This window comes from Microtus pennsylvanicus, chromosome 4 (assembly GCF_037038515.1).
Source record: "Microtus pennsylvanicus isolate mMicPen1 chromosome 4, mMicPen1.hap1, whole genome shotgun sequence".
NCBI classification, from domain to species: domain Eukaryota; kingdom Metazoa; phylum Chordata; class Mammalia; order Rodentia; family Cricetidae; genus Microtus; species Microtus pennsylvanicus.
Window position 1 is genome coordinate 137,778,627 of NC_134582.1, and position 26,090 is coordinate 137,804,716.

Here is a 26,090-nt window from a genome sequence, read left to right on the forward strand (position 1 = left end):
CAGAAATAAATAAATAAATAACAACCAAAAAAAAACATTTGCTACAGCATATGAAGTACTTTTTTTTTTTTGGTTTTTTGAGACAAGGTTTCTCTGTAGCTTTGGAGTCTGTCCTGGAACTCGCTCTGTAGACCAGGCTGGTCTCGAACTCACAGAGATCCGCCTGCCTCTGCCTCCTGAGTGCTGGGATTAAAGGCGTGCGTCACCATCGCCCGGCCATGAAGTACACTTTTAAAATCACTTCTGATTGTAGAATTTTTTTTCTATCTTGCAAAAAAAAAAAAAGAACAAAAAAAATTTTGTTAAGTTGCATTGATTCATTAGCAACTGCCACAAACCCGAGACTCCTGTGAAATCCTTAATTGTGAATTGTACTTTTGTTCTTCATCTTACAGAGCAAGGGAAAAGCAATCTTCATGTAACGTCCCTGGAAGATGCAGCATGCCGCCGGCCCAGGGAACGCCTGTCTAATGGACACAACCGGGCTCAGGTTTCCAAGCCTGCCCGAAATATCCCCAGGAGACACACGCTAGGTGGTCCCCGAAGTTCCAAAGAGATCCTGGGGATGCAAACGTCTGAGATGGATAGAAAGAGAGAGGCGTTCCTGGAGCATCTAAAGCAGAAGTACCCCCACCATGCCACAGCAATCATGGGTCACCAGGAGAGGCTGAGGGACCAGGTAGGAACACACTGCCAGTCGTCCTGGTCTTGCTCATTCATTTAAAAATACTTTTAAAACTTAAAGCAATTATTCACCTGTGTGTACATGTAAGTGTCTGTGTGAGGGTATGCAGTTCAGTGGCATGTGCGGATGTAAACCTATACATGGGCACAGAGGCTAGAAGGGGTTCTCAGGTGGCCTCCGCTGTCATTTTGCACTTATTTCCAGGAACTGTCTCCCGCTGAACCTGGGGCTGACATTTTCTCACTAGACTGGCAGTCAGCAAGCCCAAGTTATCTTCCAGTCTGTGTCTCCCTTGGAGCTGGGGTTACAGGCATGACACCGAGCCATTCCTCCAGCCCACTCAGTCTGCTTTGTTGTTGCTGTTGCAGTGTTGAAATTAGAACCCAGGGCCTTGCCTATCCTAGGAAAGCATCTACGAATAGACTTGTGACAAGCCTCTTCAAGCTGACGTCAGAATTTTTGCTCCTGTTCTTTTTACTTCGTTGGTAGAAATCACAGATGCTTTCTTTTGCATCCTTGCTTTCTGCTGTCTTCAGCTACCTGTTTTCTCTGGTTATCTTGACAGCCACAAAGATATCACCCAGCTGCGTGGCACAGGGTTTTATTGTTCCTGGGCTGTGTGCAATCACTTTTTAGCAGACTGAGCGGGTTTAGGGTCACAGGAGATGTGTGGCTTCCTCTGGGGCCCTCACTGGCCTCTTATCAGATTGACCTTTGAGGCTGGAGACTGCCTGGAGGGGAGCAGACCTAGAGCCCTCTACCAGTATTTCAGTGGGTGGAGAGCAGGTAGGGGGAGGGCACTACAGACTTGCAGGGGCTGAGGCAAGATCCAAGTTTTTAGTCTTCTGTCTGGACAGCTAGATGCCACAGTTCTGCCTAAGTCATTCAGCTTTTGATTATTCATAGAGATGAGTGGGGGCATCATGTGGTTCAATTTCAGTTCACAGTTTGTCCTTAGTTCCATTTCTCCCTGAAGTGGACCGTCCTCTAAGGACTCTATCAGACTGCCTAAATCTGTGAAACGTGCTTTCTTTTCCACATTCGATTTCCTTCTCCTTTGTATTGCAAAAAGGCAGACTGTGGGCTGAAGAGGAAATGGGAAACCTCACTGACCTAAAGGTGGGCAGATAACCCACTCCCGTGTAAGGAAGGAGGGCTACATTTCCTTTGAAGGAGGCTCGGCAGCTCTGATGTGCATTTGAGCAATAGGATACATGGTTTTTTCTCTTTGCCTCTGTTTTGGGAAATACTATAATTGATACAAAGCTATTCATATGGAAGTATCTTAAACTCAGTAACGATTACACATCAAGGAAAAGCTGGGATTGAACAAAAGAAGTGTGAACTGGGAATCCTTGTTTATTTATTCCGCTATTCTAAATGATAAAGGTTGTGGCCTGTAACTTTGTTTTTTGTTATTATTGTTTGTTCGTTTCTTTCTTAGACAGAGTGTCACTATGCAGTCCTGGCTATTCTGGAACCCCTTATCTAACCAGGATGGTCTTGAACTCACAGGGATCTGTAAGTTTAGAGTAAATCTTGTTACACACAAGGTAAACGAGGGACAGTCCACTTGAAGGGGATGGAGAGAAGGGTAGAAAAGATAAAAAATCTGTGTTAAATGGGAAGGGAAATGGGTTAGTGGCCTGCGATACTGACCTACTGTCCCCAACAACACCTCCACTGAGCTAAGGTGACCTCGCAGCTGTTCTTTCCTGGTGAGAACAGAGGCCAAGTCCTATCCCTACCTTTTTGTGTTCTGTGCTGACTATCTAAAAAGGGAGACTTTGAAGGCCACATCTGTGTGCACTCAGGCTGCTGCTGAGGTCCTGTGTGTCCATCCCAACAGCAGAGGAGCCTTGGGGGACTTGGGACATTTCATCTGACTTCTCCTCCCTTGTCTCTCACCACCCCTGAGTATCTTCCTGCCTCGCTGTGTCCACAGACCTTCTGACTGTGGCTTTTCCTGTGGAGGAAGTCAAATAACACCATCTGATGCCCATCTCCAGACTCTGAGCCTCTAAATACCAGCTACTCCTTTGTGGGCTGTAGTCCTGGCTGCCTCCCCAGCATAGCTGAAGGAAAGTCAAAAATGATATATCTGGCATTTTAGATGCCAGCCTGGTAGTAGGAATCCAGGAATCTTCTGATTCCTTGCTATCAAACACAATGGAAAGAGGAATATGCCCCTGCTTCAGAATCTTAGTTTAAGTACTAGAATATTCCTAGTAGAGAATTTAAAACTTAGGTTTAATTTTTAAAAATTTATTATCTCACGTTTGCGTGTACACACTCAAGTATGGAGGTCAGAAGTCAGCTTTGTGGAGTTAGTCATTTCCTACTGCCTCTCTCTGGGCTCCTGGTAGAGAATGTAGGTTGCCAAGCTTGTATGGCAAGCACCCTCACGGATGAGCCATCTCCCTGGTCCTGCATTTGAGCTTCTTATTTATTTATTTAGGCCGTGCATTTGAGTTTCCTATTTGTTTGTTTATTTCCTATTTGTTTGTTTGTTTAGGCCCTGCATTTGAGTTTCCTATTTATTTATTTATTTATTTATTTATTTATTTATTTATTTATTTATTTATTTATTTATGTGCGTTGGTGTTTTGCCGGTATGTATGTCTGTTTGAGATTGTTGCATTTTCAAGAACCGGAACTAGACAGTTGTAAGCCACCGTGTGGGTGCTGAGAATTGAACCCAGGTCCTCTGGAAGAACAGTCAGTGCTCTTGGCTCGAGAGAGCCATCTCTCCAGCCCCGCATTTGAGTTTTTAAAACTATTAATTCATTTTCTTGACTCTCAATTATTGAAAAGCCGAGAGATTACCTTAAGGTCCATCCAAGTCATTAAACTATGCAGGTGCGCACTTTGCAGCACAATGCACGTTTGCAGAAGAGTGACTGCCCCTTTCTGTCTCCCTCCGCATTCTTAGGTCTTTTCAAACAGCTACTCAGCTACTTAGTTCTTATGTGTGTACACATGCGTGTGAAGGTATGTGGGTGAGCGAGCATATGTGTGACAGTGCCAGGACAACTTGGAGGAGCTGGTTCCCACCTCCACCTCATTGAGGCCTTCTGGCCACTGTCCTCACCTGTCCTGGAGAACTGTGACTATAGTCGCTTGTCACCATGTCAGACTTTTTATGTAGGTTGCAGGAGTCACTTGCACTTTGACCCCTGAGCCATCTCTAGGCCCTCTTTGGCTTTTTTAATTGGGCAGAGCCATCAGACAGGGGGCCCCATTGCCTGGCTGTGGAGGGCAGAGTGCAGCCTTCACTATCGGCTAATTGTGGAATTTGGCACTGATGACTTATTTTTTCTCAGTCATGGCTTAGTGAGATAGCAACTCTTATAAAGGAAAACATTGAATTGGGGCTGGCTTGCGGTTCCAGAGGTTTAGTCCATTGTCACCATGGTGGGGAGGATGGCAGCACACAGGCAGACATGGTGCTGGAGAACAGCTGAGAGTTCTACACCTGGATTCACAGGCAGCAGGAAGAGAGAAAACCACAGGGCCCGACTCAGGCTTTTGAGATCCACAAAGTGACACACTTTCTCCAAAGCGACGTCTCCTAAATCCTTTCAAGTAATGCCACTCTCTGGTAACCAAGCATTCAATTCTATGAGCCCGTTGGGGCCATTCTTATTCAAACCACCATAAGTGGGAAATTTGAGGCAAGTAGCTATGGAACAAGCTTTCAGTGTTGGGACAGGGTTGTTTCTCAGTGACAGTGCTTTCCTAGTCTGAATGAGATTTAATAACTAGCAATGTGCAAAAAATGAGAAAGAAGAAAAGACAAAAGAAATACTCAGTGTTTGCAAAGTCGATTTGACCCACACATTTAGCAGTTAGGGTCTTGTGTTCTCTGATAATGGTGTTAGGAAATGATTCCGTGTACCTCAAAGCGTGAAGATCAGCTCATGGAGGGAGCTGTTAGCAGGGAAGAATTTCACACTGAGATCAGAAGTTGCTGCAGTCTCAGAAAAATGAGGGACCCCTGTTTCCCTGGTTAACCTCTGTGTCCTCGAGGTCTCACCTATAGCAAGGATCCTGATAGATGGCATTCTTCTGGAGTAGGGAGGGTCAGAGAGATGATGCCAGACAAGAATCGAGCAGCCTAGGAAAGGCGGAAGTGGACTTTGGAGAAGAACATCAGTGGATACAAGGAGAGGGAAGCCAGGTTGTGCTAACAGAGCCTTGAACGCCAGCAGAAAGTGTGGATCCATGGATCTGAGCCATGGTGTGGAATCATACTAATGGCAAAGTTTCAGAATCACCTTTCAGTGATATGTGGGAGGGTCGATGAAACTGGTTGGTAGCAGCCTTGGTGTCCAGACAGATCTGCAGTGATAAGGTCCAGGGTGGCAGCTATGGTCTGGAACCTAACCAGAGATACATACGGACATACCAGACATTAGGAAGGAGACAAGGACAGTAACAGACTGGAGGAGAACAAAGGTACAGGAAAGGCTATCTCAGGTTCAGAGGAATAGATGGAAACCTTGATTTCAGAAGCTGGAATGGTGGCACACACCTTTAATCCCAGCGCTTGGGAGGCAGAGGCAGACAGATCTCAGTGAACTCAAGGCTAGTGTGGTCTCTACATGATTAGTTCCAGGACACACAGGGCTACACAGGGCCCCTGCCTCAACCGTCCATCCACCCACTCAAGAAACGAAAAGACCTGGTTTTCGGTTTCATTCTATTTTTCAGCCTGTGCAAGGTCTGAGTAGTCCATGGCGCTCGGAAACATTTAGACACTGGAGAGCTGGGAAAGAGGGGCTGGGAGATGTCTGAGTTTGTGATGCTCTACTGGCTGTGCAAGTATTAGGACCTGAGTTCGGATCCCCTGCAGACACACAGACAGCCAAGTATTGTCTGTAATAAGGGGGAGGTGGGGAGCAGTGGGGAGCTCAGTGAGTGACTGTGTCTCAACATAGAGGGGAGATACGCAATACCAACCTCTGACCTTCACACGTGCACACACACACACACACACACGCACGTGCACACCCCCAACACACACACACAAATATATTCACAGACACTGCACACACAGTCACACACATAAAAATGAAAGGGAAAAAAGGGGAAATGTGAAAGTACCATTAGTAGTAATAACGAGAGGACAAAACTGACTCCACGGTGTCAGCCCTTGTGGTCTTGTTGATGGGGATGACTTGGGTGGGGACGCATCTGGTCTGGAGCCTGTTTGATAGCGTTTGGAAGCATCTCTTTGGAGCCTCTCAGGCCGCCCCTCCCACAGCCTTACTGCAACCCCACTTCACATTCTCATCTCAGTGTCTTTGGCTTAGCCCAGCTGCTCTTTCTCTGTCCTCCCAGTTCCCTTATCTGTAGTTTTCCAGGGGCACCCACAAGCATGTCTTTGTGGAAGGGTAAACCTGAGCCTTGCTTGTCCTGGTCTATGGGATGGACCTTTGAACTAGGGCTGATTTTTGAGAGTGTGGGGCAAATAGCAGGCATTGCCCTGCCAGTTCTTATTCCAAAGAAGTATTTTTACACGATTGGCATGTGCAATGGCTTGGTTTCTTGAGCTTTTATTGGCATTGCTCCTAGGTCAGCAATGCTGCTTAGCCGGCACCAAGATGCTGAGGCTGAGCAGGTGTGGGAAGGACAGGAAATACAGTGAAGCCATGGCGCAAATGTGCTGAGAGAGGGGTGAGCAAGCCTGTATTTTATGTCCCCCTTGTTTTTCTCCTACTCCGTTTCTTTGCTCCTTCCTTTTTCTGTTTTCAGATTCTTCAGTGGAACCGGAACTCTCTCCTATGCAAAAGCACGCTAAATATAAAATGTGTGAGAAGTGTTACTGCTTAAAGACCCAGTCCTTTCCCCCACTACTCCATGACACATCCGTGTTTCCTTCTTGTTAGGAACAGCATTTTCATGTCCTGTAAGCTAGTAGAGAGCAAGCAGTTTCTCTCAGGTCTCTTTTTTTCCATTATTTTATCAAGAATCAGCTCACATTTCTCTTTTCAGGTAATCTTTCTCATTGTTTTTAGCTTCTATCTTCAACAATACCCTTTCCTGGGTTTTAAAAATTATCTTGTCTTTTACAATTTCTTTAAATGAGTTTAATTTTTAAAAAGCTTTAATTTTGCATATTTGACTGTTTTTGCTGCATTTTTGGAATATGTATTTGCCCGGTTCCCATGGAGACAAGAAGAGGATGTTGGATCCCCTGGAACTGGAGCTATAGGTGGTTGTGAACCAGTATGTGGGTGCTCAGAACTCCAGGTCCTCTACACGAGCCACAAATGCTCTTATCCACTGAGCCATCTTCCCCGCCCAAGTTTAATTTTCAATGGTATTTTCAGTTGTTTACTTTTTATTGTGTGCGTGTGTACATGCACTGTGCTGTTACACGCAGAGGTCAGAAAACAAATTGCACAAGTCAGGTTTCTCCCTCTGCCATGTGTCCTCTGTGGCTCAAACTCAGGTGGTCAGTCTTAGCATAGGCACCTTTTCCCACTGATCCCTCTCACCAGCCCCAAATGAGGTTAAATTTAATATTTCTCTGTGTAGCCCTGACTAGCCTGGGATTTGCTTTTTAGCTCAGGCTGGCCTCAAACTTGTAGCAATCCTTATGCTGCCGCCTGCTGCGTGCTAAGACGATAGGCGTGCCCCGCCACTCCCAGAGTCCGTCTGGATCTTCACAGGAGAGTTTACACGTTAACATTAAGCACACTATCACCACTTCATTTTAACTTCTCTCAACTCTGTCTGCTCATCTCTGATCACATATGGCTCAGGCTAGGTAAAGCCTGACAGGCACTTGAGTTTACTGCTGTTGGCAAGTGTGTTCGACATGGCAGCAAGCGACTCCAGGTGAGATGACTTACATGCCTAGAGTCCAATGGGAACTGGATCCTATGCCCAGAAAACCAGACTGCACACATGCAGCCTGCAGTTATGAGATTCGTCAGTCAGGGCTCTGCGGAGCCAGAGTAGAAATAGGAAAATGCTCTCTCGTCGGGAGAGTTCAGCCATTGCTCTTTAAGCCTTCTGTTGATTGGATTATGGAGGGCAGGCTGCTTTCTTCACACCCTAATGACGGATGGGCGTCACATCTCAGACATTCCTTCACAGCAAAACCGAGGCGGGTGTTTCAGGGAACACCTGGGCACCTCCGCTTAGCCAAGTGGCAACTCAGAATTAACTGTCCCCCGGTACCTTTAAGTAATAGTAAAATGAGACTGTGTGATTTCGAAGAGAAATCAACGCCATCCCACCACAACCAGAGCATCAGGGTCAGCTGGGGTGAAGGGTTTCCAGGGTTGGCCTCCACCATCTCCCTCAGAAGTTCAAATGCTGTTTTTCTTTTTTTTTTAATATTTATTTATTATGTATACAATATTCTGTCTGTGTGTATGCCTGCAGGCCAGAAGAGGGCACCAGACCCCATTACAGATGGTTGTGAGCCACCATGTGGTTGCTGGGAATTGAACTCAGAACCTTGGGAAGAGCAGGCAATGCTCTTAACCTCTGAGCCATCTCTCCAGCCCTCAAATGCTGTTTTTCTTCTGATGACAATGAAGTATGATTTCCAACTACAGAATTCGTCCTTGCTTCTTTTAGTGGCCATCAGTGTTTCTTTGGATGAGGTTGCAGTGATTTCTAGAAAGAGCGGGGTTTGTTTCATGAGATCTCGTCTTCATCCTTGCTATCTGCCGGCCCTGAGGTTATGAGGGCTGAGCCCTGAGTTAGGATGTATCAACGCGCTCTGCAGTCCGTGCTGACTTGCGTACACCCCGGAGCTAGAGCGATGCCTTCCCTCTGAGCAGCCCCTGTTGCCGATGCTACTTCCATCTTAGACTGTCCATGGATGGACAATCCCAGAACCCAGGCATCTCTTCACTCGGAATATCAGGAGAATCCACAATAAGTCTGTTTGCCCTTTGCAATCTAATAAGGATTTTGAAGTTAGCTACGGAAGAACCCCACTTGGCCTAGCTGAATTTACTGAGGATTTTCACATCCCCTATCTGGAGTGGGCTTACTAAGCTAGGGGCAATGCTACCTGTAGTTAAACACGGGTATTCTGGGGTCAAATCTTGGGCCCTCCCAGATTTATATTGAGACTCCAACACCTTGTTTCTGGGCACACCCACCCAACCCAATCCCTTTGAGCCTTCTACACTTACAATGGGAATGGTCTTTCTTGCATCTCACTGGAACTGGGAAGCTTACAGGAAGTATGGGCACTTTATTTAACAGAGGAATTATCCGCTGAAGTACCTTTACCTGAGTGATAGCTTCTAAGGCGTAGGTAAGAAACCTCTTCTAGCAGGTCACTTGCACCCTGATTTTTCAGAGGCTTTATTTCTGAGAGCACTTCGGTTACGGCATAGACTTGTTGAAACAAACCCAAGAGTGTGATTTGCTCTCCTGAATCAATTATAGATGACTGTGCTGTCACTAAATTTAGAAACAAAACAGTCTATTGTATTAGTTATTTTTCTTCTGATCACAACGGAGGACCTGATATAAGAACCCACGTAGAGAAGAGATTTATTAGGGTTCGTGGTTTGAAGCAAACTTTATTGTGGCGGAGAAGGCGTGCATGCTCCGGCAGCTATGGTGTGGAAACTCGAGGCTGCTTCCTGGTGTTCTGGCCGAGCAAGGAGGAAGGAAGGGGAAGGAGTACAGAGACCGGAGAGCGGCTGAAGCGTAGCCCGTGGGGCAGGGGATCTCCAGGCCCCACCAGTTACCAGCTTCCCCCAGCTTGGCTCTACCTCCTGAAGGTGCTTGGGCCTCTCAAAACAGCGCCCCCTGCTGGAGACTAACCATTCAGACACACGAGCCTGTAGGAGACACTTTACGTACAAAACTTTATATTATTTGTGTGTGTGTGTGTGTGTGTGTGTGTGTGTGTGTGTGTGTGTGTCTAAACTTGGTTGTTGGTTTAGTGAGATCAGGATACTTTTAAAGTGGTAGGCAGCTCTGGGCTTCTCTCATCTGGGGACTCTAAGAGAAGTCCTTATTGGTCGGGCTACCTCTAATCAAGTCTTGGCATCTGTGCCAGCCTTCATGCGTTGACCTTATTGCTAAGATTGCTGGCGCATGAAACTAAATGCGCCAAGGTTCCCACATCCAGTAATGATGTCATCTCTAGCATTTACCTCTGCTTGCCTGCCTGTGAATGGGTTAATCCTGGCTTTTGCCTCCGACTTATTTCTGTAATTATCCCTTGTGCCTTTCACATGCTGATTTTTTTTTAATCTCTTTCCGAAGCTTGATGTGAGTAAGCAAAAGCTGAGATACTGTCATTTCCTAAGTAAGCCAAAGGGAAGATTTGGCCCATTATAGGCACTCTGCCTGCTGAATCTACGTTCACATGCTCCTCTCTAACGGAACCTCGAGGAATAACTGTAATTGAATAGTGCCTCCACTCCATCTGGAGATTCCACCAAATCGAACCCAGATCTGGTTCTTTCTTGATTTTGTTTGTCTCATGTTGTGTTTGTGCCCCATTGGGTAAAGCACAGGCATGGGTTTCATCTGGATGCATTTTCACCGCACAGAGGCAGTAATTGACTCTCTGACAATAGGTTTGCCTCCCAGGAGTATTCCAACCCAAGCTGTCATATTAAACCCGGCTAGTTCGTGGTTCCCTTCAAAGGCAATGTCCCATCTGTTGACTGTGCACTGGGGCAATGCAGAACTCAGAATTTTCAGTGGATGTTTCCTAACAGGAAGAGCCGTTCTGAGTTTTTGGAGCCAGTGCTCTGCTCTCTGCAGAAGACAGCATGAGTGTGGCCCGCCGTAAAGGCTAACGCTTGCTCTCTGGCCTCTGAGGGCAGCTGCTGCTGAGCCTGGTGCAGTTCGCCGCAGGATGCTAGGGAGTTAGGGCAGGCACTGCTGCATCCAGCACCGTGGTATTGTGTCTGATCCCATCAGTCTCACGGAAGCGCTTTATGCTGTGGCTCCTGACAGCCAATGGTTCGTGAACTCCTGTGGGTTTGAACCAAGTCCACGCAAACCTTTCCAGTTTTAAAGCTCACCAGTTTTAAAACTGGAAAACACAAGGTTTCCGCATTACATTTGGTAGTGGGAAGAAAGAATGATAAATTCAGCATTATAACCAAGAGGGTTTGGGGACAAATTGACCAAAAATGTGTCCAAATCTTTTGGTAGTTGGAAAAGATTCCACTAAAAAAATTGAGATGGTGGAGAGATAGCTTAGAGTTTAAAAGCGTTTTCTGATCTGAGGACCCAGCACCAGTTCCTAGCACCAACATGGTGGCTCACAGCTGTCTTTATCTCCAGTTCCAAGGGATCTGATGCTGGTTTCTAGCTTCTGCAGGCTATGACCACACACACGGGACACATACAGGCAGAGAAGCTAGCAAAGAACTTATACACAGATTAAAAATAACTTAAATCTTTTTCAAATGTGAGGTAGTGAAAACTGCAGAAGTGCATAAAAGCTTGTGTGTCTTTTAGAGCAGAGCATGCCCCCAAATCCTCAAACAGATGCTCAACGCTAATCCGGTTACCTCCATAAACCTGGGGGACATGCGCGTGCATGCCAGGAAAGGGTTAAACTTTTCCCTGCACCTCCTCCTCTGTAGCCACAGGCCACTGGAAATGCAGGCAGCTGCACAGGCACTCACAGACACAGGCACTCAGGTAAGGAACCTGTTTTGCAAGTTTTCCTGGTTAAAAGTAGGTAGGGGGTTGGTGGGAGAGCCGAGCCGGGAAAGCCTTAGAAGTGTGGATTGAAGATTTTTAAGAACCTGAGTTTTCAAAGTAACTTTGCCCAACAGGGAAGGGAGAGGCGCACATGTGCCGCTGTGACTCCCCCCCACACTGATTAAGTGCATTGTTAGACAGGGAGGGGCAGATTAACGAATGCCTATAATTTTGATCATTGTTTTCTGCAAAACAGCTCAGGCTTTGAAAATGAAGCCGCCGTTCTCGGCTTCGTTGCTGCCAACAGCACAAATTACAGCGTGCAAAGATCCCAAGCCCCTCTGAAAAGGTTTCATTAATGAACAATTTCGGATGATTGTTTAAGTCTTTACTTGACAGGTAACGTTGGCATGTAGGCAGGTGGGGTTAGGGTTTCCATGGAGATTTATGATGTCATGCTTGAAAGAGCATGTCAAGACAGCCAGTTTAACAAGTAGTTGCTCAGAAAGTCCTATAGGCTACAAGTAGGCTTTATGCAAATGAGGAGAGTTTCACTGGGAAAAACTGCAAAAGAAAACAGCAGAGACATGGAGGGGGGCTTACCTGGCAGCTCTGAAGGAGGATGACCCGGCAGTCCATTGGAAACGGAAAGTTCCAGAAGATGAACTAGAATTCCTCCTTTCACTGTCACCTCACCTGTGGAGTGCTTGGGACAGGTAAATACATGGCTTTTTCTTTGTTTGTTCCTTCTCCCAGTTATTGCTAAAAGACTATTTGGAAACACTGTGGTCTGCTCTAAGCATTGTCCTCTTGGCAGGAAGAATGGAGTCTATAAGCATGGCTTTCCCACACAGGGTGTTCCAGCTCCAGGCCTGTTTTAAGGGCTTTTTGTTGTTGTTATTGAATGAACTGAGATTTTTGAATAGAGCTGAAAAACAAGTGATGTATTATACATTATGCTGATTGCAGCAATGCACAATGCTGTAAGAACCACGGATAAGGGCAGATAAGGACTTAGAGGGTGGCTGAGAACGGAGAGATTACATGCATTTGTTGACCATTTCCAGATGCCCTGTGTGTGGTGGGGGGGACAGGGGCGTGTGTGCAAGTGTGTGTGCATCTTAAGCTAAGGCTCATGCAGTTTCGGATTTTAATTTTGTAAAATATGAAAAATAGAATTCTTGGAACACCCCAGAAATACTATGGGAATCATTTACAAACTGCCGTTTTGTTTGTGGGTGCGCCTGCATGATTTTTCATAAACACATTTTCTAGGACCAGAAAAGACTAACCATGCTGCAGTTCTTAGTTTGTAGACGTTTAAGAAAATAGTTGTGAACAGGAAGAGGACAGATGAAGACTCCGTGGGAGAAGAGAGAGATGAGGGTGGTTCAAAAGCTTGCTCTGAGCCGTCACTTCGGCGGCGGGGGCAGGTGGACAGCCCAGTAAGCCCTTGCGTGTAAGCCCCTCAGGTGGTCAGAATCGGAGTCAACCAACAGCAGCTCGTCCCTGGGTGTTTGTTAACTGTTGTGTGTCTTCAAGGGAACACAGAGAAAACTCATTTGTCTCTTTCCTATAAACCATGGATCAAAGCCCGGGCTCAAGCTACCTGGGACATGGGAACTTAAAACTTTTGAGACAAAAGAAAACTACTTAAAAGCTAGCAATAGGCTTTAAAATGTTTGGAATATGTAAGCCCGGAATCTGAAATCCTGCAGTCTGAGAATGTGGATTAGCACCGGAATTGGCATTCAGTGAAATGTTTTCAGTTGGTGCGGACGGTGACAAAGGAGCCCTGGTTTCCTCACTAGCTAGCTCTGTGACTTTGGCAACGTAAATTCATACCCTTAAGCCTCCATTTTCACCTCGTAACAGTGAGGGTGGCGGTCACGGTGCTGTGGAGCAACTCTGAGCTTCGATGCCTCACACATGATGGGTCGTTTTTACTTAGCGACACGAGGTTACAAAGAGTGTGACTGCAAAGTTCTTTCTCACTCCTCTTTTCTATACTTCTTATTATTACAGCAGCCAAGTAAAGACTTGTAGATGAGCATCTCTGTCTCAGGAGATGAAGGAAGAGAATATGATACATTTTTGTAGATCCAGTATTGTTCTGTGTTACAAATATAGACAACATGTTTGTCAAAGGAACAAGGATATATATATTTATAATATATTAATATATATTTTAATAGTGCTTGTGCTACTTATAGAGAACTGACTGCAGTCATATAAATTTACTTTTTACTGATAAAATGCTCACTGAAGCTCAGGTTACTGTAAACACTCGTATTTTGAAATTGCATTCACCTCACACTTTCTGGGCCCACACGTGGGTTCCACACGGTCCAGGAGTTTCAGGCAGTGACTCTTTGCTAGCTTTTATTCTAGAATCTGCCACCTCCTCTCTTGTCTCTATTCCACATGTCTGAGCAGCTCATAATTATTCTGCATTGTTTGAGTGCAAGAGACAATCTGGTTTTTATTGTGTTATTTTTAGCAGTGGGACTTTTTATTATTTGTTGTTGTTTGTTGGAGACACGACCTTGCACATAGCCCCCCCGCCCCCCATATCCTTGAGCTCACTATGTAGCCTTCTTAGCTGGTCTCCATCTCATGAACCATCTCTTGGGTGCGATGATTACAGGTGTCTGCAGCATCTGGCTCTTGAGTAACAACAGCATCTGTAGTCCAGGGGAAAAAGTCTGGTAGTTCTGGGTTTCCCAAGCACCTTCAAAGTTCCCGGTTTTCAGAGCTGCCGAGATCTGATGCTGTGGGATAGGCTCTTGGCAGGAGCTTGGGTGGACTCTGAGAGTAGATTCTAGAGTTGCTGGCTTTGACACCTGAGCTGCTGCAGCCCTGAATAGTGCACTGTAGGGTAATGCTAGTGGTCAGGTGAATTTGCTTGCTGGCTGACTCCAGCTTCCAGTCCCATGTGGGGACCTGAGGAAAATCTCTCCCTGGTTATTTTATCTCAAGAGACAATCTACAAGTCCAAAAGTAAATCTTCATTTCATAAGAGAGTTATGCCAGCTGAGAGGTTTCACCCAAGGTAGAAAGTTCGCCTAGCATGAAATCTACCAGCAACAGGGAGCCAAAGGCTCAGCTAGATTTAGAATCACTAATGAATATTAGTTTTCTTTTTACCTGGCAAACCTCACAGTCGCTCTGCTCTCTGTTACACTTATTGTTGAGACCGAAGTTGTGTTGGATAAGTAAATAGCGGTTGCGTACTGCAGGCTGGAATGCGGCAGCAGTCGGTGCAAGGTTCAAAGTCAGAGAGGGTAGAGTCTAGGCACTTGGGACCAAATCCTCCCCCGTCACTTACCTGTAGCACAAGCTTTCGGTTGGAGGGCATTCATTTGCTAGTCAGATAGAGCAACTGAATGTCACCTTCCTTTACCATCTTATGGGTGGAACTCACACCCTCCCACATGCCGGGAAAGTGCAGTATCACTGACTGATGTCCCCAGCCTGAGGTCTTAAGTTTTAAAAGCCTCTTAGTAAAGGAGTTAGTAGTCTTACATATTGCATTATTGCCCTACAAATCTTTTATTTATTTATTTATTTAAAAAGGAATGTACTAGAATGTCCTAAAAAAGCGTATCAGGGAGTTCTTCGCAGCTGACTGTGGAGGAGGTGGAAGAGCCTGTTCTGTGTGGGAGGACAAAGCTATTCTAGATGCTGATTACAGTTGTTATTTACTGCTGAACTTCATCAGAAGCACCCCAGTTTACAGCGTGTGGGTGTGCACACCCCTGTGCGCGCATTTGTCGGCTGTTGATCCTGAGCCTCATTTGTGCTGGGCAAGCTGTCTACCACTGTGCGGCCCAGCCAGTCCCAAACATCTGTGTTCTGAAGCTATTGAAGAGTGGTTTCTAAATTTTGAAAAAACTGTCTTGTTTATTTTTGAGACAGAGTCCATCTCTGTAGCCCAGGCTGGTCTCACACTCATGATCTTCTTACATGTTGGCATTAGAGGCACATAGCACCATGCCTGATTTCTCCAAAACCTTCTTGTTTCAGAGACACTCATCACGAGAAAGCCCTTTCATGACAGGTGACGTGGCCATGGCTTGTTCATCTGGTGGGTGGCCACTGACAACACAGCTCTTAATTTCTTCAATTGTTCTACAGGATGCAAACCTTCCAGGGGGACAAAAGTTGGGGCCTATTGTTATTGTACATTGTTAAGCATAAGGCCTGTGAGTTTTGAACCACTTCTTATTTTAATGTGAATTTCCCCATAGGTCTTTACAAAATCAACTACCTTCTTCATAAACCTCCTGACTTTTACATTTAACCTATAACATTGGAGGAGAGGAAATATGGACGACTGGATTTTCATTTTTCTTCTTGATAGAGATGTAAGATTGAAGTAAGCATATCTTTCTTCTTTTCTCCTCTTCCGCTCCCCTCTTTCTCTTTGTCCTTTTTTTTGGGGGGGGCATTCTGTAGATGGGACCTAGGCCTCAAACATCCTAGGCAAGTTTACCCAGACAAGTGCTATGAAATATTTAATCTCTTCCCTTGATGTTTATAACCAGTGGCATAAATTCATTTTGGTTTATGACAACTGGGGCCTCAGAAAACTGGAGACTTTGGAACTGTGGGCTGTGGTAAGGAGAATAAAATCAAGGCAGCCCTAGCAGTAACAAAGCAAAAATCCTGGGCCAGCTTTTTCCTGGTCTCTCGGCTGTGTTTGCTTCGGAAAAGAGACTAAATACACAAGAGAATGAGAGATGAGATTCCTGACTGTCTGACCAGGAAGAACAAACATAAAATGTTACCACGTAGAGAAGTTCTGTTAGCCCAGCGCCCAGTGGCTGTTAGGATCTGAGGCTCTTTTCTATGTGCATCGTGGTGACACACTGCGTGACTTTACCATTGCATAGTTATTGTACCTCCCATTCCTGGCTGGTCCTAATTAAGGGACAGAGGTGATACTGTGCCTCTCACCCTCAGTTCCTTTAAGGTTAACAAATGCGGGTAGTCACATTGACTCCATTAAACTGACAGCAGCAGGCTTCCTTAGGATTGTGAGCCCTGCTCCCCAGACTGTTGGCTCTGCCACTTCCTGCTTAGATCACACAGGATGGAAAAAGCAAAGACCTCATTGGAGATGTCTGTACTGGAAATCCATGTGGAACTGTGGATCCTTCAGAGAAGACTCGCTTTGACCATTCTGCTGCTCAGCAGCGAAGCAGGCTGCTTCCTTGGCTGAATAGGGAGTAGCCAGAAAGCCGCCCGGGATAGTATCTTGGTCTTCTTTTCTCTTTGATGCTGAACTGTTGTGAATACACTCAGGGAGGGCATCAGGAGGCCATCACATCCCATTTTCTGTGGAGTGGTTAGTAAACACGGCATGGTTGTGGTTTGGGTTTCCATTCTATGGGAGAAAATTGGTTGTGTAATTGTCTCTTTGAATTTTGCATGAAGGAAGTTGCATGGATTCCCTTCTCCAGTGGCGTTAGTGTTTAATTCCTTTCTTACATTAAGTTTTATGACTGTTGAAGAAACTGCCTCAACTGACTGCCTAGTGAAAGACAATTTTCATTCTCTTCTTTGTGCAGTGTATGTGTGTCCATGTATGCACGTGTGTGTGTGTGTATGCATGCATGTGTATGTGTCCGGGTGTGTTTGAGTGTGTGTATCCATCCGTCAATGACTGTGTATGCATGAATGTGTATGTTGCATTGAGTAAGTGTGTATGTGGTGTATAGCATAAAGTGTCTTAGAACAATTCTGTTTTAACAGCAATTATGGAAGTGGTCCCATATATTGATGTGGCCCTTTTAAAGTTGTGTTTAGATTTCTGGCTTTTTGTGAGCACTGTTGTGAGAACTACTGAAGTGACCCTCCTTGTAATATCACATCTAAAGGACAAATTTCTGGAAGTCAAATCAGATTGCTGGTGTTGAAGGAAGTCACCCAAAGACAAAATGCTAGAATTTCTCCATGGGCTTGGCCATGTGTTCATATCTGCATGTAGGGTTTCTGTCATTTACTATGGACCTATGGATCCTATAAAAGTGAAGGAACATTCCCTGTCACATTCCTGTCCACAGTACCAACCAGTGTTTCTTAAGTGTCTTTCAAGACAGGGTTTCTCTTTGTTGCCCTGGCTGTCCTCAAACTGGTCTTGAACTCATAGAGATCCACCTGCCTCTGCTTCCCCAGTGCTGGGATTAAAGGCGTGCAAAACTACCACCTGGTTACATGTGGCCACATTTTTATTGAAAAAGCATGTAACCAGGTGGTAGTTTTGCACCCTGTCTTGAAAAACCAAAAAGAAAAAGCATATGCAATTTCTGTGTACTCATCTACAGATATCTAGACTAATATCCAGCAAATCAAAAAGAGGGACCAGCAGGATAGCAAAAATGGAAGTTTTATTTTTTTGATTTCTTTACTATTTAGATTTTTGTCACATGCAGGCAACACTGACTTTAAAACACAAGAAGGAAACAAGTTTAAAATAAGAATAGTTGTCCTGGACTCTAGCCTGTGGTCTCATGAAGGAGGGCAGCAAACTAGCAGATGAGCTAAGACGATGGCCTCGTCTTGGCTCCAGGCAACCCCTGTTGCTGTTGGAAGGAAGGAGTACTCTTTTGCTTTTTTCTTTGTGGGAAAAATCACTTTTTACCTCAGGAGTAGTCTGTCAAATTTACTTAGTCTTGATCCCTCATTTTTCAACAAATGCTAGTTTGAGTCCTGAGGAACATGTGTGTTTGGCTGACACCATTTTAGGCAGTTGGAACTGTTCAGTGAAAGCAGCCGAGGTGTCTTTGGAGAGTGGAGCATCTTCCTTCTTACAAGGTGCTCGCTCCGTTACCACTCTGGTACCTTAGCAAGATGGATACACAGAATGCAGGTGTTTTCTTGTTTGGGTATGGTTTGGGGGGGGGGAGGAGGGTCTCATTGTGTAGATAAGGTGTTATAGCTTTGAATTTCATGGTTGATCTTTCTGTCACAGCCTCCCAAGTACTGAGATTATAGGAGTGCACCCCCACAACCGGTTGGTATTTATTTAAGTTTGCATAAGAAGTCTCTTGTTATGCAACAAAAATTCAGGGTCCTAAATGAAGCTCCAACCTTTTTTTCAGACAGGGTTTCTCTGTGTAGCTCTAGCTGTTCTCAGGCTGGTCTTGAACTCAGACATTGCTTGCCTCTGCCTCTCGAGTGCTGGGATTAAAGGCATGCGCCACCACCACCTTACTGAAATTCCATCTTAAGACATGCATATTGCAATTTGCAAACTGTACTAGAATTTTCCATTCAGAGAGCAGGAGAAGCCAATGATAGAAGGCATGTCCTCAGAGAGTGCCCTACTCAGAGAAACTCAAAGGGGGCACTATGTTGTGTAGCCCCATCGCACCGAAGAAAGCTTTGGACCTGATTTGAAGCTCCAACTCGTTTTAATCCAGTTGTGCAGAATCTGTCCAGCCCTCAGTGGGATTGATTTGTGTGTAGTAGTGTTTTCAAAACAAAGGACGTCTTCGCAGGAGTTCTGCGCTTCCTCCCTTCTCAGTAACCATGAAACTCCATTGTCCAGAGGCATCTCATGGCAAACGCATCTCAAGACCGTATTTTGCAATTGTCCACAGGCTTGTAGTCAGCTAACCCAGAAAGAATCATGAGAAACAGCTCAGTTTAGAGGAAAAAGAAGAGGGTCATGACTGTGATGTGCAAATCAAGGGAAAGCCATAATTGAAGCAATTTCATTAAAGAGAATATAATTACTGTTGCCCTGGGAGGAGTTAGGTGATTTCTAAGACAAATATAGCTTTTATAAATCATTAGAAAGATGGGCCAAGCTTCCCATATTGTGGGATTAAATAATGTTGTTTTCTTCCTCCAAATATTAAATATCATAGGTGTAAAAATAATTTAAAATCATTTATTTGATGGAGGTGGGCACACATGTGACATGGTGGACGTACAGGATTCAAAGGACAGCTTTTGGGGAGTTGTTTATCTTCTACCATGTAAATTCCAGAGATCGAACTTGAGTCTCCAGTCTTGTTCACAAGTGCTGTCTCTTGGCGCGTCACTTCGCCATCCCACCGCAGCGTTTATATCACACATAGACACACCCCAATCAAGTTTCTTTATGCATTTCAATGCAGTCTAATCCAATCCAGTTAAACTTTGCCTGGTATATGTCTAGGGGTAACTGCAGCACATCACTGCATCTCAGCAACATCATTCAATTATGTTTATTATAATTGTTATTTTAAATAAACATCCATGTGTGTGAGTAGATCCATACAGGGCCCTTGAGATGACAGAGCAGATGAAGGCTCTTGCCTCCAGGCCTGCTGACCTGAGCTCACTTCCGGAACCTATATGGTCGAATGAGAACACAATCTGATGGTTGTCCCGACCTCCACATGTGCACTGTGGCCCTTTGCCCTACCCCAGACACATGCTTGCATGCAGCACACACAATTAACCAAATTAGTAAAACGTTTTAAAGGGGTACATGTGTAAAAATGGTACCAAGACTGAGAATAAGGGAGAGTCTTGATTCTAAAGAAAAGGAATTGATTTTTATTTTTCGAGACAGGGTTTCTCTGTGTAACAGCTCTGGTTGTCTTGGAACTCACTTTGTAGACCAGGCTGCCTCAAACTCACAGAGCTGCCTCTGCCTCCCAATGCAGGGATTAAAGGTGTGCACTGCCAGTACCTGACAGGAGTTGGGATTTGAACCTGAGTTTTAACTCCAACCTGTGGCGTCATTCTGGGGCTCCCTAAGGCCTGTGCGATGAGAAGTGGTCTTGTTGAGGAGGTCAGATTTCAGATGCTGTAGTCAGCCAGAAAGATTGACCTCTGGCCTCCCAAGCCTTGGGTTTTTCTTTGTTTCTCCTCCCATTTCAACAACCAAGGACTGGAGAACTGAAGGGTGGGAAGAGACACCCAGAGGTCAGGCCTGGGGATGGCTTGTGAGGAATGTCAGATGCAACGATGAAGCAACTTTCTTCCCAGTTTACGTGTCCTCTCTGGACAGGCCCTCAGAGCTCACAAAACACTGCTCCTCACTCAGTGCCCCCACGCCCCTCCCCTGCTCACATTTCCTGCTTTCAGTAGGATTTCAGCTGTCTTGCTCACCTGCCTGACCCCTGACCATCACAGAGATTTGTGCCACATTTTTCCTGGAGGCACCGTGCTGGGCTGGAAGGACTCTCAACCCTATTGTCAGACTTAGTTTGAGTTCTGGTTCTACCACTTGATACCGCGTGGTGTTAAGCAGGTCAAGCTGTGCATAAGCTGCGTTTTCTCCTGCTGGGCGAGACCATCTAGATTCAAGGTGTGAGGAATACTTAGCCCAGTACCCGGCATGTGGTGGGTACTCGGTACCTGGCAGTGGCTCTCCTGGAAACATCCTGCGACATTTTATGAGGACAATGGCTTTTTACCCAATGTCTCAATTATTCTGAGGTTGTTCAGGGTGGGAGGGGCCCTTGAGCTGCTATAGGACTCACCTTAGCTTTGTGGAGAAGGAACCTGAAGCTTGGGGAGTTCACCAGTCCAACACTGTTCAGTGTTTTGAAGACTAACAGGTCCAAAATCAGTAGCTTTTTATTAACCAACAACAACAAAAAGAGTCTTGGAAATTGGTTTGGGTGTTGTGAGGTATTTTCTTTTTGTTGTCTGCTTTAGAAACAGAGTCTCACTATGTAACCTTGGCTCACCTGGAACTCACTCTGTAGACCAGGCTGGTCTCGAACTCATAGAGATCTGCCTGCTTTTGCCTCCCAAGCACTGATATGAAAGGTGTGCGCTACCGTGCCATCTTTTTGCTAACCACAGTGGGCTATTCTCACACATAGAAAGTCACGTTTGCCATGCTTGGGTACTGGCCATCACTTTGGTCATTCACTGAGGGCCAGAAACATGTGACTTAAAGAAGAGGGTCTATTGGGTAGAGAATTTCAGATCTATATAAATGCCATGAAGGAACTAGAGGGAGCTAGACGGGAAAAAGCTATCCTAGAAAATTACGAAGCTTGGATTCTTCAGGAGGAAGAACATCCAGAGCAGAGAATTCCCCAGGCACAGAGGGACTTCACTGTTGAATAACTCAGGTGACCTGGGCAAGGTGGCTGCAGTTCCTGAGCAGCACTTAGGGCTTTGGAGTGTTTCCTTCCTGAAACGCAAAAGTGGTATAGCCAGGGAGTGAGAGTCGTAAAGTCTTTTTACCATTTGTACAAACGTTATCGTATAGAGAGTTGCCTAGGCAGGGGATACTGATTGACCTTATGTCCTTCTCCATCTGTGCAGCGATCCTCAATAAAACACTGCAGAAGTCTAAAACATACCGGAGAGCCCCTAAGCCAGCACTTCACAGAGTTCTGGGGCTCTGTCTGTGATTGGTGCCTCAGGGTTTCATGCCTGGTATCCAAAAGCACAATTCCATATTCTGCCATTAACCCCAAAGGGCAAGTGTTATTTCTGTTCTGTTTTTCCTGCTTTGAAACACATTCACTGGGTTTTCTAAAGTATTTCCTTTTGATCACAAAACAAGGTACACAGGAAAGCAAGGTACCCAGCATGCAAAGTGCGCAGGAATGTGATGATGTCTGAAACCAGACGCATGTTCGTTAGGTTCCTGGTTTGGGGTCGTTCCAGTGACCTTTGACTTGTCATCTTCTCTCATCTGCAAACGAGAAACCAGAGTACACATTTCAGAGAGTTTGCTGAAGCTTCTCCGGCAGCCTGGCTCAGGCCAGGCACTTAATGCACTCTGGGAAGGTTGGCAAAAACACAAAAGAAAACAGCAGCAACAGCAAAAACTGGAGTGTAGACTGGTTTTTGGTTTTATTTGTTTTTGTTTTGCTCTGCCATCAAATGCAAGACCTCAACATGCTAAGCATTGGCTCTGTCCCTAGCCCTGGGCTGTCAACACTGTGAAGTCCCACTGACACCTTCAGCACCGGGGCTTGTTCAGTTTGGACTTGTTTGTGCTCATGAGGTAGCATTCAATTCCTGCACTTTACAGGCAAGGAAGTGGGCTTTGGAGAGGTGACGCGACCTGGATTAGTCTTGCCTGTAGGAGCCTGAGATGACTCTGAACGTGGGTTTATACATCTCTTCAGAGACCAGGACAGTAGCTGGGTGAGGGGATGATATATGTCATCCCGTCGGAAGCCTAGGGTTGGGGTAGGGAAGTCCCTGGGTGGTCCTCAAACAGTTGGATGTCAGAGTTTGATCAGCTCTTTATATGAACACTTTATGTGGTTATTGCAGAAGCTCTGAACTGATGAGGCAGTTGGCCCAAACACCAGCACAGTTGGCAAGTCAGGCTTTGTCATTTGATGCTGGTCTATACAAAGCTCTGCCTCCAGCCCCACAGCCTGCATGCATGAACTGCCCCAGCATCTACTGGGGAGCTAGAAATGGCTCCTTCCCACGCAGTTAGCTCTAGTTTTCTTTAATGACTGCTATGTGGGTGGAGCCTATTTGACCAAGTGAAATGTATGTTGAGAGACACATTCTTGCTGGGAATTTTGGTGTCCACATCCGCATTTAGTAAAACCCCACCCACAGTGCATTTGCATAGCAGTGAGAGAACCAGGATTTTCTGTGAGTGAATCACACTCCTCCCAGTCCTGAGTCTGTCTGTCTGTCTGTCTGTGTGGGGGTTGTGGCAGGCCAGGTGGCTGGAAGAATGGACTAGAGTACAGTCCAGCTGCGCTTGGAGAGAGCAGGACTTGTCACTCATGGGCCAGGCCCCTTTCTGCTCAGAGAACGCTGAAGTCTGGCTGATGGCCACAGCTGGACCTGGACATGGAGCCTTCAGCCTGCTCTCCACCGGAGAGGCCAAGGAGGGAAACAGGGCTCGCTTATTTCTGCTGTCGGAGACCCCATGGAGAAACAGGCAAGAGACAGGTACAGAAGTCGCTTGATTCTAGGGGTTGTCTGCCTTCCCAGGTGTCTGTAAACTGCTGTGTCATGTTTCTGACTCCTGGCCACTCTGTCCTGAGGGTGAGCCGGGAATTGCCAGAGGTCATATGGTCACTTTTAACCTAAATTGTAGGTCTCCGGCTCACGTTGCTTGTTCTCAGCTTTAAATCTTATTTAATGATAACTTATGTTTTTGTTCATTCTGAAAGAAGACTTCTTATTTTCTATGCAAAAGTAGGAAGCCCTTCTCTTGATTATATTGAAATATTTCTTCTAACTGAAGTGTAATCATTGCAGCTCACCTTGCTGGACTCTAAATTCATGTCTGTGAGCACCTGGTTTAGAAATGCCATGTACGAGTTGGACACTGGGTGCTTCACACTTGGTAGCTCTTGCCTACGAATCCCGGTGTTTAGGTTGAGACGAGAGTTCAAGGCCTGCCTGCGATACTGACTGACCCTGCCTCGATAAAGCAAAAAGGAAAAACAAAGAAACAAACAAACCAAAAACCCACCTCCAAACCAGTTTTTTTTGGGAGTCAAGAGATACACATCTCTTCCTCCTCTTGCCTTGGTTCTGTTCTGCCTGTATGCCTGCTAGCTCTGTTGTTTTTGGAGGGGTTAGGATGGAACCCACAGCCTCGTGCGGGCAAGGCAAAGAGCTCTACCACTGTGCTGCACCCCAGCCCGTGAGTTTCTCAAAGCTTACGCAGCTGCTTCTCAACTAGGCTTGCCTCATCTCTGCAACGGGAAAATGAAATGGTAGCGTGTTCTGTCTTGTTCCTGCCTGACTTAGAACCCGCATTGATTTGGGCAGGAGTTTTGCAATCTTGAGAGACCGGGCAAGAAAAGCCACAAGGTTCCATAGTACTGGGGAAGGTGATCAGCTGGGTCCTGTGAGGAAACATTTTGACACAATGGAGGCAGGGGACAAACTTTATAAAAGCCCACATAGGGGAAAAAGTACAACTACAAAACAAGAAAGCCCTAAGATGGGGCTCATCTGATGTACGTCTGATTTCATGGACCTGTCTTCTGACTGCCAGAATTATGCTCTGGGAAGAAAAGTCATAAAAATAGAGATAGTTGCCAGGTCTGATATGGGAACAAAGCAAGGAGGGAAAACGTTTTCTGAAGGAACAGACCAACTGTAGTTCCCACAAGCTGGGTTCGTGTGTATGTACAAGTTATAACACTCAAATGTTCTGTTCAGACTACACACTGATGCTGGCAGTATTGAAGTCACTTTCTTGGCCCAGTATACTTTGTTCAGACACTTTTTTTGTTTGGCCAAGATGGTCCCAAGCATAAGGAAGTGGGACAAAATGAAGAATGTTGAGTCTGTGAAGAGTAACTGAACAACAAGACAGGTGACCCTAAGTAAAGAAGTAGTAGTTACTTATTTGTATGGAAAGGAGGCAAAAGACCCAGGGACTTGGAAGGGCTATAAAGATATTTTTAACCTGAACGGTGTGGGGCGGGGGGAGGGGTGGCACAGGGAATTTAAGAGCATATAAATGAATGGCTCACACTAGGGTGGACGGAGCAATGTAAAGAAGTGTCGTCATGGCACCGGGGCCTCATGCCTTCTTGAAGTGCACGCTGCCATCTGACTACCATGTGACTGTGTGGTGAGGAGGGCTTACTCTGGGCCTGCGGTAGTTACTGGGGAAGCAGGTCATTGTGAAGCTCCATCTGTCCCCTCCCCTACACGCACACACTTGCTCCTCTGTCTTCCACTGTGTCAGAGCAGCGCAAGGTCCTCCTTTGCCCTGTTCTGACTCTTTTCATCTTCTAGAGCATAAACCAAAACAAACCTTTCTCTTACCCTGTGTGCTGCCTAGTTAAATCTTCTACGTCTTAATCTGATTATCAACTCAGGTCAAACATATCTCGGAGACTCACAGGACTCGGGAGACTAAAGTTTAACCAGTCAGCCTTGAAGACTAGAGGGGATTCCTAAGGCCAGGTCGCTCAGGGATCTAAAGGTTAACCAGGTGTAGTAGTATGGTATTAAGCTCTTTGGACTCTTGGGAGCCTGCCACCCAGCTCCCAAATGAATTACTCACGGAGTCTTATTCTTAGTTAGGACGGTCCAGCCTTAGCTTGGCTTGGTATATTATCCCATCTACCCTTTTGGCTCTGGGATTTTTCTCTGTCTCTTACTTCTGTAAATCTTACTCTTCCTCCATGGACTGCTGTGTAACTGGATGTCTGGCCCCTGATGTCCTCCTCCTTCTCAGCTACTTCTCTGAACCCCCAATCAGGTGTTCGAGACAGGCAAAGTATCACAACTTCACAGAGTTAAACAAATGCAGTTAAACAGAAGTAGCACACCTTAAAATAATATTCCCAACACCAAGTCAGCCCCAAAGGTTAGGTAAGGTTCCTAAGGCCCAGTAGCTCAGGGGTCTTCTCCAGGGACTCAGAAGAAGTGGGAGATATAGAATTTGGGGTTTGGCTTCCAAGGGACATCTTATGCCACTAATCCATGATTTTCATGAGGAAAAGCAGTTGATCTTGGACAGGGCACTTTCACATCCACCCTGATGTGTGTTCTGTACCCCAGTATTCTGTAAACCGAATTCTGGTTTCTGATTCAGGTAGTCACAGAAGTTGAGTGGTGTCCTCTGTTAACTTGAGTCTATACGTACTGTTTTTAATTTAAAAAAATTTAAATTCTGTATCTCTATGTGTCTGTGTATGTCAAGCCAGGTGCCCGAGGAGGCAAGGGGATCCCCTGGAGCTGGAGTTCCAGGCGGTTGTGAGTCACCCACAAGAGTACTAGGAACTAGACTCAGGACCTCTACATGAGCAGTCCAAGATCTTAGCCAGGAAGCCATCTC

At 45.7% G+C, this 26,090-nt stretch overlaps 1 protein-coding gene across 24 annotated transcripts in view; it reads left to right on the forward strand.

Moving 5' to 3' along the window:
• The window catches only part of Kiaa1217 (KIAA1217 ortholog), an 812,359-nt gene that overhangs the window by 531,749 nt on the left and 254,520 nt on the right, over nucleotides 1-26,090 (forward strand). For 23 of the 24 annotated variants that reach the window (XM_075970615.1, XM_075970611.1, XM_075970614.1 and 20 more), the window contains one exon: nucleotides 396-679. In XM_075970615.1, the coding sequence (XP_075826730.1) occupies nucleotides 566-679 (114 nt within the window). In that variant the 5' untranslated portion in view covers nucleotides 396-565. Of the gene's footprint in view, nucleotides 1-395; nucleotides 680-23,063; nucleotides 23,231-26,090 lie in introns of those variants that run through there. The other variant, XM_075970612.1, reaches the window with a different exon arrangement.